This window comes from Macaca fascicularis, chromosome 4 (assembly GCF_037993035.2).
Source record: "Macaca fascicularis isolate 582-1 chromosome 4, T2T-MFA8v1.1".
NCBI classification, from domain to species: Eukaryota; Metazoa; Chordata; class Mammalia; order Primates; family Cercopithecidae; genus Macaca; species Macaca fascicularis.
This window is the reverse complement of record NC_088378.1, coordinates 86,425,788-86,444,473: the sequence shown is the minus strand read 5'-3', so window position 1 is coordinate 86,444,473 and position 18,686 is coordinate 86,425,788. Positions and strand designations below refer to the sequence as shown.

The 18,686-nt window shown below is 38.2% G+C and overlaps 1 protein-coding gene across 9 annotated transcripts in view; it reads right to left on the bottom strand.

Moving 5' to 3' along the window:
* Positions 1–18,686, bottom strand: part of RNGTT (RNA guanylyltransferase and 5'-phosphatase) — a 333,967-nt gene that overhangs the window by 299,426 nt on the left and 15,855 nt on the right. For all 9 annotated transcript variants that reach the window (XM_065543746.1, XM_045391222.2, XM_045391223.2 and 6 more), the window contains 3 exons: positions 14,616–14,725; positions 3,752–3,855; positions 3,573–3,661 (listed from right to left, as the gene is read on the bottom strand). In XM_065543746.1, coding sequence (XP_065399818.1) covers positions 3,573–3,661; positions 3,752–3,855; positions 14,616–14,702 — 280 coding nt within the window. In that variant the 5' untranslated portion in view covers positions 14,703–14,725. The remainder of the gene's footprint in view (positions 1–3,572; positions 3,662–3,751; positions 3,856–14,615; positions 14,726–18,686) is intronic.

Genomic DNA, 18,686 nt, shown 5'->3' with positions numbered 1-18,686 from the left:
GCATGCCTGTGGTCCCAGCTACTTGGGAGGCTGAGGTGGCAGAATCACTTAAGCCCTGGAGACAGAGGTTGCAGTGAGCCAAAGTCACACCACTGCACTCTAGCCTGGGCGATACAGCAAGGCCCTACCTCAAAAAACAAAACAAAAAACAAAAAACAAAAAACTAGCTGTTACTATCATCATTAGTAGGCACCACACTTTAAATTCCAACAGCAGTTCTCAAATTTAAGTCTGCATAAAAGACACCGAATACTTTTCTTTTGAAAATCTAGATTCCTGGCAAAAGTGCAGTGGTGCATGTACTCCTAGCAACTCAGGAGGCCAAGGCAGGAGGATCAATTGAGGCCAGGAGTTCAAGGCTGTAGTATGCTAGAATCATGCCTAATAATAGCCACTGCACTCCAAGCGGGCACCATAGCAAGACCCTGTCTCTTTAAAAAAAAAAAAAAAAAAAAAAAAAATCTGGATTCCTCACATTCATCCCTAGATATTTTGATTATGTAGGTCCAGGATAGGCCCTAAAACATACATTTCTAACAAGTATCTGCAGGTGGTTCTGACGCAGGCAGTCTAGGAGCACTCCTAAAAGAAAAATACTCATTTATGGATTCTGTCTTTGGTGATATACATGGAATATCCCTCTTTCTTTACTCCAGAATTAAATAAATATTGACTATTTTCTCCTATATTCTTATTGATCCTTTTAAAAATATTTAATACACCTAAAATTCACTTATTATGTGGTTGGCTAACGGAACACCATTTGGTGAAAAATCACACCTTTCCTCTCTAATTTAAAAGCATCTCCTTTACCACCAGGAACTACTGCTGCTGGTTCCATTGCTTTACCATATGATTCAATGACTGGAAAGAAAAAGCTCCTCATTACTCGTTTTTCAAATTTTTCTTGCTCATAATCTTGCGTGTCTAATTTGCCAAACTATTTTTTTCTGTGCCTGGTGATATTCAGTGACTTAACAGAGGTGGGGGATTTTACAAATTAATTTCAAAGTAATTCTGCCTTTCATTGGGATTTTTGTTGGAATAACATTAAAACTTTGAAATTAATGTGGAAACAAGTAATGCCTCTCCATTTCTTCGTGTTTATTTTAATATTTAAATATATTTTCTTCCTTAAGACCATCTACATTTATTAATAACAATTCCTTGGTGTTTTGTACTTCTGTTATAGAAGAGAGAGGTAGTTTTAAGCATGAACTTGCAACTCAGATTGCTTAGGATGTAATCCAGGCTCTAGCCCTTACCAGCTGTGTGAGTTACCCTTCAGCAGTCTTAACTTTTCCAAGTCTCAGTTTAGGGACATAACAATACTATCTACCTAATATAACTGCTATGAAAAGAAAATGAGACAATGTGTGTGATAGGGTTTACACAAAGACTTGCAGGAAGGAAATGTTCAATATGTGATAGCCAATATTATTAAGATTAATGGGACTATTTTCTAATCATATTTTCTAACTAATTATTGCTTGTTTCCAGGAAAGTTGCTGATGTCTTCTTTTTTATCTTATGTTCTCAATATATTCCCAAACTTTCTAACAGTTTTTCTGTCAATTATCTAAATAAGGAAAAACATTAGCTACTTAAAATCAAGCAAGACATAAAAAAATTTGATTAAAAAAAGTTTTAAAATATTACCAAAAAATTAAAACGAGATGAATAGGAAATATTTTCAAAGAGTAGATATATGAAGCTAATTTACATCATCTAGTCCTAAGAAGAGAAAGAACTACTCAATAAACTATGCTGAAACAAATGGCTGGTTATGTAGAAAACATTTAATTGGCCAGGCACGGTGGTTCACATCTGTAATCCCAGCACTTTGGGAGGCCCAGGCAGGTAAGCAGATCACCCAAGGCCAGGAGTCCAAGACCAGCCTGGCCAACATGGTGAAACCCCATCTCTACCAAAAATACAAAACTTAAGCTGGGTGTGGTGGCTCACACCTGTAATCCCAGCACTTCGGAAAGCTGAGGCGGGCAGATCACCTGAGGTCGGGAGTTCAAGACCATCCTGACCAACATGGAGAAACCCCATCTCTACTAAAAATACAAAATTAGGTGGACATGGTGGCACATGCCTGTAATCCCAGCTACTTGGGAGGCTGAGGCAAGAGGATCACTTGAACCCGGGAGGCGGAGGTTGCGGTAAAGTGAGAATATGCCATTGCACTCCAGCCTGGGGAATAAGAGCGAAACTCCATCTCAAAAAAAAAAAAAAATACAAAAATACAAAAATTAGCGGGGTGTGGTGGTGTACGCCTGTAATCCCAGCTACTCAGGGGACTGAGGTGGGAGAATCGCTTGAACCTGGGAGGCAGAGGTTGCAATGAGCCAAGATCACTCCACTGCACTCCAGCCTGGGCAACAGAGTGGGACTCCATCTCAAAAAAAAAAAAAAAAAAAGGAAACTTTAAATTGCATCCTCAATTTAAACCATATACCAACACAAATAACAGAGAATCAAAGTTGGCCAGGCACAGTGGCTCATGCCTGTAATCTCAGCACTTTGAGAGGCCATAGCAAGAGGATCACTTGACACCAGGAGTTCAAACCAAGCCTGGGCAACATAGTGAGACCCTGTCTCTACAAGAAATAAAAATAAAAATAAAAATAAATAGCGGGGGACGGTGGCATGTGCCCGTAGTCCCAGCTACTCAGGAAGCTGAGAAGAGAGGACCACTCGAGCCCAGGAGTTCAAGGCTGCAGTGAGCCAAGATCGTACCACTGCACTCTGGCCTGGCGATATAGCAAGACTTTGTCTCAAAAACTAATTTTTCTTTCATTAAAAAAAATTAAATTTAAAACCAAACCTTAAAAATTCTAGAAGACCACTCCTAGCAGCATTGTTTATAAAAGCAAAAAAAAAAAAAAAAAAAAAAAACCTAAACATAACTCAAAATGTCATTTTCAGTAACTGCCATTTTATGAAAATTTACGTATTATATTTATTATTGCCTGCCCTCCTTCCCTCAGCCTCCGGCCCACACTAGAATATGAGCTCTGGAAGAGCAGGATGTTTTTTTCTGTTTCCTTCACTGATATGTTCCAAGAGCCTATGCCTGGCATAGATAGAGTAGCAATCAATAAAAATCTGATGAAGGAATTGTGCATCAACAAGAGAATAAACTATAGTGTATTTGTATAATGGAATACTATATAGCAGCAAAAATTACAATTACATCATCATACATCGCTCTCAGAAATACTGAATGAAAAAAATGAAGTTTCAGAATAATACATACAGTATAAAATGTAAAATTATAAAATGTAGAAGTATAAAAAATAAATATGTAGTGTTTAGGACAGACTTTCCCAACAGGACACCTGAAGAGGGGAAATTAGGGCTTTATCTTGAAAAATGTAAAAATTACGAACATACATTTATTACATAATTCACAAAAGTCAATCTCTCATTTTAATAAATACTACTTGGTCATTATTTAAAACAGAAAAAAAAAAACTGTCATATCAACTTATTTGCAAACAAGAAAACAGAAACCTAACTGCAAAATAAAATATTCAACAGTGGCAAAGTAAAGCCAAACATACCTATAAGTTCAGGTGGATTTCTTTCATTAAAGCGCTCACACAGACGAATAAAGGTCTCGGTATTCTCAGTGGTAGGGCACTCACCATGTCTAGTAATATAGAAAAAGTTTTTTTGAAAAAAGAGATTACAAATTGTGATGAAAGGTTTCAATATTAAAGAATCTCAATATATAACTTACCCTTTACACTGAAGTTTTATATATTTGATTCCTTCTTTTTCTATGTCATTTCTGTCATAGAACCTTGAAGTATTTGTCAGGTCCACCAATAAGCCCATTTTAACCTAAAAAAAAAAGGGGGGGGGCAGATTTACTAGTAACTTACTTTGTTCCCAAATAAGTTGACTACATGGCAATTCTACAGTTCATCCAACTGCATTGAGGGAGATTTTGTATGTACTTTGCCCTTGAGCAATTGATAATAAAAGTACCACTTATCTAAGTCTTATTCAAGACACTAAAACTAAGCAGGCACTTGATAAAATAAATTAACTCCCAAACTAAGGAAGGAACAGGAATATAAGCAAAACAAATTCTACTGCCAACATCACAAAAGTTTATGCAAAAGAGAAAACACTAGAGTTTTCTCTAGTGTTTGCTGCATATACCTCTGCACCTATGACTTATTAGACAAGAGGCCAGAGCAGGAATAGCACCTATCTGAAATATACCACAACTCAAGCTCCAGGCACACATCACCCACCCCAGCCTTCCAAGCAGCCACTACCAATAACTCTGTTAATATCTACTGACTACACCATTTTATATCCCAGGCTTAAAAGATGAGACAAACCATTTATATCATATATATGATGTGTGTGTGTGTGTGTGTGTGTATATATATATCTTATCTCATTATATATATTATATAGGTGTCCCTTTCTTTGTTATTAACAACTCTTCTATTTTCTGAAAATATACTAAAGCCTCAAGTTACATTTTTTTGAAAAGAAGCAAGGTTAAAAATAGAAACAATCTTATTAAGAAGATGGCAGTATGGGAGAGAAATTTGGCCAGGCACAGTGGCTCATGCCTGTAATCTTAGCACTTTGAGAGGCCGTGGCAAGAGGATCACTTGAAAAACCATGTGTTTGGGGGAAAAAAGATTAAAAAATTAAATAAGAAATTTCCCTCTCCTTATCATATAAAAACAAGGTACATTGTTAAAAAAAAAAAAAAAAAAAAAAAAGAGTTTCATTTTCTGTAAAACTAAGGCACATAAAATCCACACATTCATAAAAAATGTCTAAGTTCTGCCAAAAAGTTAAGAACACTGCAGAAGCTATATGGAAAGGAAGAAAAGAGAAGCAGACCCAGGAGCAGCAGATTTTAGAAAAAAGGCAACAAAAGTACATTTCCGGTAAGAAAGAGTTCACCATAAAGTGGTAGACCTATCTCTCATCTACACAAGAGCTGAGAAATCTGGAGAAGATGGGACAGATTACAGGGAAGCAGAAGCATAGCAAGGGGGAAATACAGTGAAGACACACAAAAGCAGTAAAAATGACCCCATGCTGGTAAATTTCACAAAATGTCAGCACACATATTCCGGTTTCATAAAGAAACCATCCAAGTAAAGCAGTAAGAAGACTCTAAACTGAAATGCTTGGGACTTGAAGTGTTTAGGATTTCAGATTTTTCAATATTTGCATTATACTTACAGGTTGAGCAATCCTAATACGAAAATCCAAAATCTGTAATGTTCCAATAAGCATTTCCTTTGGGCATCATGTAGATGCTAAAAAAAGATTCAGATTTTATAATTTTGGATGAGGGATGCTCAACTTGTACATACTTTAATGGAATACTATAAATCTGTAAAAAAAAAAAAAAAAAAACAAGAAGTTCTATGTGCTGATATATGAAGATCTTCAGAGCATACTCTTAAGTTGGAAATGCAAGGTTCACACCAGCATATATAATGTGCTACCTTGAGTGTGCAGGGGAGAACACAGCAATCTGTGTTTTTTGTTGCTTATATACACATAAAGAAATTTTGAAAGGATGTATTAAAAAACCTAAAAACATTGGAACCTGTGTGGTATGTGGTGAGGGACTAGGCAGATAGAGAGCAACAGTGAGAGGGAGACTTCATGACACCAACCTTTCAAAACTTTTGGATTTTTGAAATAAGTGAACGTATTGTCTATTTCTTAAATGACAAAAATCATTATCATGATTTTTAGGTACCATGTGATGCCTAAGAATCACACCTTGGGCAGTTAAATTCTAACACACAGGGTAAAAAAGTACGTATAGTCAAAATTCTCTCATAAATTCCTTAAATAACCAATGAAGAACAGTATACATGGCCATATGCGTATTACCGGAGGCTTAATCCCATCCCAATAAGTCGATCATAGCCAATGTTTCTTTCTGGATTGGAACAAAAATCATTATTTCTTCCGTTGAGCACTAGCTGAAGACGCTGATTTGCGTTCAGGGGCCTTAAGTATGAAAAATCTTTAAAACCTAGAATCACAATCAGCCAGCAAGGCAGTCTCACTAACAAATGCACACCAATACTGAGGCTAGAAAAAGTAGTAGTAAATTCACACATCTTCCACCTCATTCTGAAGCATATACTCTAATATAAAAAGAAGACAATTTATACCACATAGGTTGATGGTTGTTTCAATCCCCAAATTTTCCTGCTTGGTATTTATCTTTATTTTCTCTCCTATCAGCACCCCGACTTTCCTCCAAAAGCCCCTCTTACCTTTTTTTTTTTTTTTGAAACCGCCCCGGCTGGAGTGCAGTGGGACGATCTCGGCTCACTGCAAGCTCCGCCTCCCGGATTCACGCCATTCTCCTGCCTCAGCCTCCCGAGCTGCTGGGAAGGCGCCCTCTACCACGCCCGGCTAATTTCTTTTTGTATTTTTAGTAGAGACGGGGTTTCACTGTGTTAGCCAGGATGAAAAAGCCACGCTTTCTCCTTTAATCCTTGAGTTTCCGCTCCCTCCCTCTTCCCCCCTTGGGTCGCCACAGGAAAAAAAAAAAAGGCAAGAGAAACAATCTGCACTTACTTTAATTGATATATTTTATGTATTTATGGGGTATATGTGATATTTTGTTACTGCATGTAATGTGTAATGATGAAATCAGGGTATCTGGAGTATCCATCACCTTGAGTATTTATCATTTCTATGTGTTAAAGAGTATTTCAAGTTCTCTCTTCTAGCTACTTGGAAATACACAATACAATCATTGCTAACAACAGTCACCTTACCCTGCTATCGAAAATAAGAATTTATACATTATATCTAACTATATGTTTGCACTAACCAACCTCCCTTCACCACGCCCCTCCTGCCCACACACCCTTCCCACCCTCTGATATCTATCATCTATCATTCTACTCTCTATTTCCATGAGATCAATTTTTTTTTAAGAGATAGGGTCTCGTTCTGTTGCCCAGGCTGGAATGTAGTAGCACAATCACAGCTCATGGTAACCTCAAACTCCTGGGTTCAAGTGATCCTTTCATCTCAGCCTCCCAAGTTCTAGAACTACAGATGTGAGACGAACTTTTTTGGCTCCCACAGGAGTGAAAATGTGAAATGTGTTGTTCTGTGTCTGGCTTATTTCACTTAACATAATGACCTCAAGTTCCACCCATGTGTTGCAAATGACGGTTTCATTCTTCTTCATGGCTGCATAGTATTCCATTGTGTATATATGCCACATTTTCTTTATCCATTCATCCACTGATGGACACTTAGGTTGATTCCATACCTTTGCTATTGTCAACAGTGCTGCAATAAATATGCAAGTGCAGGTATGTATCCCTTTGATATAATTATTTCTGTTCCTTTGGGTACATACTCAGTAGTGAAACCGCTAGATCGTATAGCAGTTCTACTTCAGTTTTCTGAAAAATGTCCATACTGTTTTCCATGGTGGCTGCATTAATTTACATTCCAATCAACATATAAGAGTTCCCTTTTCTCCACATCCTTGCCAGCATCTGTGGGTTTTTGTCTTTATAATAGTTTTGTTGTTTTGTTTGTTTGCTTGTTTGAGAGAGACAGGGTTTTGCTCTGCCACCCAGGATGGAGTGCAGTAGCACAATCATAGCTCACCACTGTAACTTCGATCTTCTGGGGTCAAAGGATCCCTCCACCTCAGTCTCCTGAGTAGGTAAGATGGTAGGCATGTACCTCAAGCCTGGCTAATTTTTAAAATTTTTTTAAAGATGATGTCTAGTTATGTTATCAAGGCTAGTCTCAAATTCCTGGCCTCAAGTAATCCTCCCATCTATCTCAGTTTCCCAAAGTACTAGGATTACAGACATGAGCCAGTGTACCTGGTCACAAATAGCCATTCTAACTGGTGCAAGATGATATTTCACTGTGGTTTGGATTTGCATTTTCCTGATGTTTAGTAATGTTGAGCATGTTTTTAGCATTTTTTCATATATCTGTTGGCCATTTGTATGTCTTCTTCTGAGAAATGTCTATTCACATCTTTGCCCACTTTTTAATGGGATTTTTTTTCCTGTTGTGTCCAGTTCTTTGTATATTCTGGATACTAATCCCTCAGAAGAATAGTTTGCAAATATATTCTCCTATTCAATAGGTTGTTATTTCACTCTGTTGTTTCCTTTGCTGTGCAGAAGCTTTTTTTTTTTTTTTTTAATTTTATTTTTTGAGACAGAGTCTCACTCACTGCCCAGGCTGGAGTACAGTGTTGTGAATGTAAATCACTGCAGCCTTGACCTACTGGGCTCAAGCAGTCATCCTGCCTCAGCCTCCCAAGTAGCTGGGACCACAGGTATGTGCCACCAAGAAATGAGGTCTCACTCTGTTGCCTGGGCTGTTCTCCAATTCCTGGGCTCAAGCAATCCTCCCACCTTGGCCTCCCAAAGTGCTAGGATTACAGACGTGAGTCACTGCCCACTGCACCCAGCACAGATGCTTTCTGGTTTCCTATCCTCCCATTTGTCTACTGTTGTTTTAGTTGTGTTTTTGAGGTCTTAGCCATAAAATTGTTACTAAACCAATGTCCTACAGTGTTTTCCCTATGCTTTCTTCTCAAAACTACTGTTTTACGCTTTCAGGTCTTACATTTAAAGTCTTTAATCCATCTTGAGTTGATTTTGTATATGGTGAGAGATAAAGGTCCAGTTATTCTTCTGTATATGGATATCCAATTTTCCCAACACCATTTATTAAAGAGAGTGTCCTGTCCCCAGTGCATGTTCTTGGTGCCTTTGTTTAAATCAGCTGGCTGTAAATGCGTGCATTTATTTCTGGATTCTCTATTCTGTTCCATTAGTCTGTTTTTATACCACTACCATGCTGTTTTGGTTACTATAGCCTTGTAATATATTGTAAAGTAGTGTGATGCCCACAGCTTTGTTCCTTTTGCTCAAGATTGCTTTGGTTATTCAGGGTCATTTCAGGTTCCATATAAATGTTAGGATTCTGGTGGGGTGCAGTGTCTCATGCATGTAATCCTAGCACTTTGGGAGGCCAAGGTGGGAGAAATGCTTGAGCCCAGGAGTTGAAGACCAGCCTAGATAATACAGTGAAACCCCATTTTTTTAAAAAAAAATGTTTTAATAAAATAAAAAAGGAGTTTTTTCTATTTCTATGAAAAATGTCATTGGTATTTTTTATAGGGATTGCACTGAATATGCAGATTGCTTTGGAAAGTATGGTCATTTTAATGATATTAATTATTCCAATCCATGGGCATGGAGGTCTTTCTATTTGTTTGTGTCCCATTCAATTTCTTTCATCATTGTTCTAGTTTTCCTTGTAAAGATCGTTCACTTTCTTGGTTAAATTTATTCTTGGGTATTTTACCCTTTTTGAAGCTATTATAAATGGGATTGCCTTCTTGATTTTTTTCTCATCTAGTTCAGTATCAGCATACAGAAACACTGATTTCTGTATGTTGTTTTCTCTTTTTTGTTTCTTTCAAAGCCAGGGTCTCACTCTTTTGCCCAAGTTGAAGTGCAGTGGCTCAATCATGGTTCACCACAGCCTGGAACACCTGGGTTCAAGTGATCCTCCCACTTCAGCCTCCTGTGTAGCTGGAACTAGAAGAACGCACCATTGTGCCTGGACAACTTTTACATTTTTAAAAAGTATTTTGTAGAGATGGGGTCTTGCTTTGGGGTTCAGTCTGTTCTTGAACTCTTAGCCTCAAGCAATCCTCTCACCTCAGCCTCCCAAAGCGCTCTGACTACAGGGGTGTGACCTGCTGCCAGTCTGTATGTTGATTCTGTATCCTGCAACTTTACTGAATTTCTCATCAGATCTGTTTTCTGGTGGAGTCATTACGTTTTTCTAGATTTAAGATTATATCATCAGCAATGAGGGACAATTTGACTTCTTTTCCAATTTGGATGCCTTTTATTTCTTTCTCTTGCCTGACTGCTCTAGATAGTACTTCCAGTACCATGATGAATAAGTGGACATCCTCGTCTCATTCTAATTCTCTGGGAAAAAGTTGAAAGCTTTTCCCCAATCAGTATGATGTTAGCTGTAGGCTTGTCATATATGGCCTTTATTATGTTGACGTATATTCCCTCTATGCCTAGTTTGTTGAGAGTTTTTATCATGAAGGGATGTTGGTTCTTATCAAATGCTTTGTCTGACTCTATTGAGATGATCGCATGGTGTTTGTCCTTCATTCTACTGATGTAATGTATCACATTTATTGATTTGCGTATGCTGAACCATCATTGCATCAGAGATACTGGCCTGTTTTCTCTTTTTGTTGTGGTTTTGGTATAAATATAATGCTAGCTTTAAAGAATTAGCTAGAATTCCCTCCTCTTCAATTTTTTGAGGATTATTTGAGGATTGGTGTTAGTTCTTCCTTAAAGTTTGGTAGAATTTGGTGGTGAAGCCATCTGACCCTGGACTTTTTGTTGGGAAATGTTTTATTACTGATTAAATCTCCCTACCTGTTATTGGTCTGCTCAGCTTTTCTATTTCTTCCTGATTCAATCTTGGTAGGTTGTATATATCTAGGAACTTATCCACTTCTGCCAGGTTTTCCAGTTAGTGTATAGTTGTTCATAATAGTCTCTGATGGGCCGGGCACAGTGGCTCACACCTGTAATCCCAACACTTTAGGAGGCCGAGGCAGGCAGATTACCTGAGGTTGGGAGTTCAAGACCAGCCTGACCACCATGGAGAAACCCTGTCTCAAGTACAAAATACAAAAAATTAGCCACGCACAGTGGCGCATGCCTGTAATCTCAGCTAATCAGGAGGCTGAGGTAGGAGAATCTCTTGAACCTGGGAGGCAGAGGTTGCAGTGAACTGAGATCCCACCATTGTACTCCAGCCTGGGCAACAAGAGCAAAACTCCATCTCAAAAAAAAAAAAAAAGTATCTGATGATCTTTTGTATTTCTGTGGTATCAACTGTAATATTATCTTTCTCATTTCTGATTTAGTTTACTTGAGTCTTCTCTCATTTTTCTTGGTTGGTCTAGGAAGGGATTTATTGATTTGGTTTATCCTTTCAAAAAAACCAACTTTTCATTTTGTTGATTCTTTGTATTTTTTTTTTAGTGTCTATTTTGCTTAGTTCTGCTCTGATCTTTATTATGTCTTTCCTTCTACTGATTTTTGGTTTGTTCTTGCTTTTCTAGTTCCTTGTGGTGTATCATTATGTATCTGAATCCTTCTACCTTTTTGATGTAGGCACTTATGCTATGAACTTCCTTCTTAGCACTGCTTTTGTTATACTTCTTCGGTTTTGGTATGTCGTGTTTCAATTTTCATGTGTTTCAAGAGGTTTATTTCCACCTTAATTTCTTCCTTAACGAAATGGTCATTCGGGAGCATGTTGTTTGATTTCCATGTATTTGTACAATTTCCAAAGTCCCTTATTATTGACTTCTAGCTTTGCTACCATTGTGGTCTGAGAAGGTATGCGATATGATTTTGACTTTTTTATTTGTTAAGGCTTGTTTTATGTCCTAACATATGGTCTATCCTAGAGAATGTTCCATTTCTTCATGAGAAAAATGGGTATTCTGTGGCTACTGGATGAAATGTTCTGTCAATGTCTGTTAGGTCCATTTAGTCCAATGTTTGTTAATTTTCTGTCTAGACGATCTGTCTAACGATGACAGTGGGGTGTTGAAGTCTCCAACTACTATTGTATGGGAGACTATATCTCCCTTTAGATCTAATAATATTTGCTTTATATATCTAGGTACTCTGATGTTGAGTGCATATATGTTTAGAATTGTTATATCCTCTTGCTAAACTGATCCTTTTATCATTATATAATGACCTTATCTCCTTTTACTGTTTTTGGCTTAAAGTCTGCTTTATGTGATATAAGTTTAGCTACTCCTGCTCACCTTTGGTTTTCATTTGCATGGAATACTTTTTCCACCCCTTTACTTTCAGTTTATGTGTGTCTTTACAGTTGAGATGAGTTTCTTGTAGGCAGCATATGGATAGGTCATGTTTCTATATCCATTCAGCCAGTTTACATCTTTTAAAGGGAAAGTGTAATCCACTTACATTCAAGGTTATTATTAATATGTTAAGGCTTATTCCTGTCATTTTATTAATTTATTTCTGGTTGTTTATTTCTGGTTGCATATCCTTTGTCCTTTCTTTCTCTCTTATTGTTTTATCTTTGCGGTTTGGTGGTATTGTGTAGTAGTAACATTTGAGGTTTTCCCCTTCATTGTTGATGTGTTTGCTCTGTCAGTGGTTTTTATTTATATTTTTGTGTTTTCATGATGATAGTTACTAGTCTTTCAATTTCAGGTACAGGACTCTCTAAAGCATTTCTTACAGGACCAGTCTAGTGGTGGTGAATTCCCTCAGCTTCTGCTTGTCTGGGAAAGACTTTATTTCTCCTTCATTTATGAAGAAAAAATAACTTTGCTGGGTATGGTATCCTTGGGTGGTAGGCATTTTCTTTCAGAACTTTGAATATATCCTCTGCTCTCTCCTGGTCTGTAAGGATTTTGCTGTGAAGTCCACTATTAGTCTAATGGGGGCTCTCTTATAAATGACTAGACACTCTTAATGTTTTTTGCATTTTCTCTTTGACTTTTGACAGTTTGATTATAATGTCTTGTGGAGAAGAACTTTTTAGATGTTATCTTTTGGGGATCTTTGATCCTCCTGGATGTCTAAACCTCTTGTTAAACTTAGAAAGTTTTCATCTATTATTTCATTAAATAGGTTTTCTAACCCTTTTGTTTTCTCTTCATCTTCTGGAACACCAAAATTTGAATATCTGGTCACTTTCTGGTGTCATATATCTCATGAAGGCTTTGCTCATTCTATTTTAGCCTTTTATCTTTATTTTTGTCTGACTGGGTTATTTCCAAAGACCTGTCTTTAAGTTCTGAGATTATTTCTTCTGCTTGATCTAGTCTATTATTGAAGCTTTCATTCTATTTTCTATTTCATTCAATAAATTCTTCAGTTCCTGAACGTGTTTGGATTTCTGATATCTATCTACGGTAAACTTCTCATTCATACCCTGAATCGTTTTTCTGATTTGTACTGCTTTTCAGTATTCTGTATTGCTTTTCAATATTCTCTTCTTTCTTACACAGAGCTTCCTTAGTATCAAAATTTTGAATTATCTGTCCACCACTTCATGAAGTTTTTTTATTATGCTGCTGACGGATTATGAATTTTTTATCTGCTGCTGAAGGATTATTGTGTTCCTTTGGAGGTGCCATATTTCTTGTTCTTTCATGTTTCCCATGTCCTTACATTGACATCTGCACATCTGGTGTAACACGTGCTTCTCCTTTTTTTTTTTTTGAGACATGGTCTCACTATCGCCCAGGCTACAGTGAATGATCATGGCTCACTACAGCCTCAACCTCCTGGGTTCAAGTGGTCCTCCCACCTCAGCCTCCCAAGTAGCTGGGACTACAGGCACACACCACCATGCCCGGCTAATTTTTAACATTTTGTAGAGACAGGGTCTCCCTATGCTGCCCACACTGGTCTCAAACTCCTGGCCTGAAGCGATCCTCCTGCCTCAGTCTCCGAAAGTGCTGAGATTACAGGCATGAGCCACCATCCCAGCCCCAGTTTTTCTTTTTTTTTGAGATAGAGTCTCGCTCTATTGCCTGGGTTTGAGTGCATTGGTGTGATCTCAGCTCACTGCAACCTCTGTCTGCTTCCCAGGTTCGAGCGATTCTTGTGCCTCAGCCTCCTGAGTATGCTGGAATTACAAGTGCACACCAAAATGCCTGGCTAATTTTTGTATTTTTAGTAGAGACAGGGTTTTGCCATGTTGGCCAGGCTAGTCTCAAACACTTATCCTCAAGTGATCCACCTGCCTCAGCATCCCAAAGTGTTGGGATTACAGTCATGAGCCACGGCGCCCAGCCCCAGTCCCAATTTTTGGAATTAGTTTTTGTAGGGAAGGACTTTTTCCTGAAGATATATTTGTGGTGTTGCTTGGGTAGAGCACTTTGGCTATGATTGTGGATGCATGCAGTAGTGTAGTCTCTGTATGGTTTCTTCAGCTGTAAACAGAGTCAGTTTCCTTGGTAGCTTAGGGTATGGTTGTTAGTGGAGGCTATAGTAAGTTTTGCTGGGGGCCGGGACGTCAGGTGGGCATTCTCTTAAATGGAAAAACTACACGTGGAGAACAGATTAGCAGCTGCCAGAGTACAGGGACAGGGGTGAGGAGAGAGTCTGGCTATAAAGAGGTAGCATGAGGGAATTCCTTTGTGGAGATGCAGCAGTTCTATAACCACCACCATGAATTTACAGATGAGATCAAACTGTCCTGAACTACACACACACACACAAATGCATATACAAAGTAAGTAAGATCAGAAATCAGTTAGCAGTACTGTATCAATGTCAATTTCCTGCTTTTGATATTGTACTACAATTATATAAAATGACACCATTGTGAGAAGCTGGGAGAAGGGTTCACAGAATTCTATGTACAATTACTGCAACTTCCCTTGAGTCTATTAATTATTTTAATTAATAAGATTTTTTTAAAAGTCACCTGAAGAATAAGAGTGAACAAAGTATATTAAATCAGTGACAAAAAGAAGTTTTGTTTCTTACCTTTAGGCTCTTTAGGTAATTTGAGAGCATGCTGGGATGGAACCGATTTTCTTCAGCAACTTGACTATCATATCTTGGTCCTAACATTGTCTTCAGAGGTAAGAATCTTCCTAAACAACAAAGATAGGTAATAATTTCCATTAAAGGAAATGTTTCAGATTAAATTTCTATAATTAACAATTCTCGAATATCACCTTCTTAAAACTTTTTTTTTTTTTTTTTGAGACCAAGTGTCATTCTGTCCCCCAGGATAGAGTGCAATGGTGCAATCTCAGCTCACTGAAACCTCTGCCTCCCGAGTTCAAGTGATTATCTTGCTTCAGCCTCCCAAGTAGCTGGGATTACAGGTGTGTACCACCCAAGCCCGGCTAATTTTTGTGTTTTTAGTAGAGACAGGGTTTCACCATGTTGCCCAGGCTGGTCTCGAACTACTGGGCTCAAGCAATCCACCTGCCTTGGCCTCCCAAAGTGCTGGAATTACAGGCGTGAGCCACCACATCCAGCCTCTTAAAACATTTTAAATGGAAAAGCAATCTAAAAATGCAAGTGTTCATGAAGTACTCTCAATTTAAACTGTACTTTTAAAAGATACTACCCTATATCTTTTAAGGACAAAAAAATTATTAAAATTGACAATCAAATATAACAGCAAAAGAAAAATTACCAGTGAATAGAACTTCCATTAAAACTCTAAGTTCTATACCACTACATTAAAAGTTATTAATTTAAAACCCTTAAAAATATAAGCAATCTTCCTGCCTAAGCCTCCCAAGTAGCTGGGACTGCAGGTGCATGCCACCATACCCAGCTAATTTTTTTGCTGGGGGAAGCAGGTTGACAGGGTCTCACTATGTTGTCCAGGCTAGTCTCAAACTCCTGGGCTCAAGCAATCCACCCACCTCAGCCTCCCAAAGTGCTGGGATTACATGCCCTATGCGGTTTTTATTATCAGGTTGGAACTTTCTCCAATCTGATACTAAAAGGTTGTAGACCTTATTCTATATCTCAGGATAAAGATCATGCTAGAACATGACATCATTCTGAGAGAATGCTAACCAAAATCTTCCTTCAAACAACTATTAGTGGTTATTTCAGCTAGAAAGACTGATTTTTTTTTTTACCTTTTTTCCTGAATGACAGTATAGCATAGAGGAAGTCACTTCATATAACCAATTTTTTAAAAACGTATTTTAACTGATCTATGTATATGTATTACTTTTTGAGACAGAGTGCCACTCTGTTGCCCAGGCTGGAGTGCAGTGGCGTGATGTCAGCCCCTGCAGCCTCAACCTCCTGGGCTTAGGCGATCCTTCCACCTTAGCAACCCCAGTAGCTGGGACTACAGGCGCACACCACCACACTCAGCTAATTGTTTGTATTTTTTGTAGAGATGAGGTTTCATCATGTTGCCCAGGCTGGTCTCCAACTCCTAAACTCAAGCAATTCGCCCACCTCGGCCTCCCAAAATGCTGGGATTATAGGCGTGAGCCACTGAGCCTGGCCTTATATTCCAAACACAATAAAAACAATATTATCTACCTAAGTGAAGTCTTAATATTTGTCCAAAGACTTTAAACTAGATTTCATGAAAAAAAATAATTTTTTAAGATTTTGTTTTCTGCAAAATCAAAACCACCCATAACCTTCACGTTGCTAAATCAAATGGTAAACTCTCAGTTCTCACCTTAAGTTCTCAGCAACATAAGAAAAACTGATCACTTTTTGATGAAAGAGGGAATTCCTGAACCATTTTTTCATGTGACTTCTAGAATACTATTATATCCTCCTGGTTTTCCTTCTAGCTCTCTGGCCTCTCCTTCTCAGTCATCTTTAGTGGCTCCCCCTCATCACCCTGACTCCTCTATGTTTTGTCTCAGGACTCAATCCTTGGATCTCTTTTATATTTTCATTCACTCCCTTGGTGTCTCATCTAGTCTCATGGCTTTAAAAGTCATCAATGTGCTAATGACTTACAAATTTATATCTCCAGCTCAAATCACTCCCTTAACTCTAGATGGATATCAACTGCCTACTGAGCCTCTACTTTACGCCTAACAGATGTCTCAGATTTGATATCCAAATCTCATCTCTTAATATTCAAACTCTAAAACCTGCTCCTTTCATGCTCTTCCCTATCTCAGCAAATAGTAACATCATTCTTTTAGCAGCCCAAGACCAAAACCTTTTAGGTTATCCTTGACTATTCTCCTTTTCTCACACCTGACATCCAATCCATCAGCAAATCCTGCAGCTCCACCTTCAAAATACATCCAAAATCTGACCACTTCTCACCACCTCCACCATCATCTGAGTTAGGTTTCTTTTACTTCATTTAGTTTAACAGATATATAGTGGGTATCTACTATGTACCAGGCATTGTTATAGGCACATGGATTACATTAGTGAAAAGGAAAAAAACAAACAAACAAAAACCAGAAAAACCCTGCTGCCCTCATAGTGTTTATATTCTATTGGGAAAATATAAACCATAAACAATAAACATAAAAAATAAATAAGAAGATTCATCCCATCAGACTTTCTCTCCCTCTTACTACTTACTTACTCTCAGAGGTCCAATCCTATTTCCATCAGCTCTTTCAGGGTTCCCTTTCCTTCTTATCCAACATCAGAGTCCACAGTAGATCATCATAATTAGTCCTCTGTAAATACCCTTAACCTCCTTGCGCTGCCCCCATTACCCAGTCACACTCACCTGAGAAAAATCCAGACCTCAATGAACCCAACCACCTAACTTCTTTGTGCCTACACATATGTAGCTGAGGCCTCCTAGAGCAAATCTCACAGCACAAAAGATGGGTGACACTATACTTCATAATCACCAATATTAAAGGCAGTCCCCACACACCCCTATGCCTTATGATAAATATTTTACATTTTTTCCTCATTCCTAAAACATCCCCTTTTCAACTGACAACTTTAAGTTAGACTTCACTGAAAAGAAAAAAAAAAAAGGAGCCATAATAATTAAAGCTAATTGTGTATGTTTACCACATGCCAGACACTGTTTAAAATATTGTACATAATTCATTCATTTACTCCTAACAATAAGTATTGTTATTATTCCTCATTTTACAGATGAGGAGAACAAAGCAAGAGCGATTAAGCAACTTGCCGCATGTCACACCACAAATAAATGGTAAAAACAGTGATTCAAATGAAGACTATGGATGTAGAGCCCATGAATGAAACTGCTATTCAACAATGCCTCTCCACCATTAGGCAGAAACTTGCCTTGTCTTTGCCGTTAATCTATAAACCTTTCTGTATCTGAGCCCATACTCCTCCTCCCATTAAAAATCCTCCCTTCTGCTCAAGATTTCCTTACCATCTTACCTTTCAAGGGCCATCAATCAACCCTTTCTTCTTCTCCCAACCCTCACCCCCAACATCTTCAGATCTCAGACATCTGCTGGCTCATTCCCATCAGCATTTAAACAAGCCCTAAACTCTCCCTTATCCCCCAACTTATGCTTCATTTTTACTCCTCTTCATAACCAAACTTTTTAAAAAGTTTAATACACATACTCCTATCTTTACTTCATTACCTCCAATTCATTTATGTATACATGTGTCAGCAGAAGTGTAGACTTTACTTCTCTATAACTGTGCATAATTTAGCTTTTGAGCTCTCATTCAAGATAGCCCACAGTCAAATCAGGACTCTCCTCCTGGATGTGATTACATTCCTCAAAGGTAAAGACCCTGGCACTGGGGGAAAGGGGAGCAACTGCTATTTGTACACCATCTTTTTCCTCTCTTGCTTCCAGTAAACTGAACTGTATTGCATCTGGTCTTCGGGCATCATTAGTTTCCATCCCAGCGGCATCTGCTGATATGACTAAGGCCCATCCATAGCCTTGGTAGATGGGTTAATGAAGATAGTCCTACATCTTCCATGTTCCAGCCCCTGCCTCCTCCTCAGCCAGTTGGCTGATCATTCCTTTTGGCCACTCTATGCCCACTCTTTTGACCACTCTATCCGAAAGGTAGGAAAGGTAGCAATTAGCCTCTTAAACAGGTCTCAGAGCCATCTACACATATTCCTCAGCA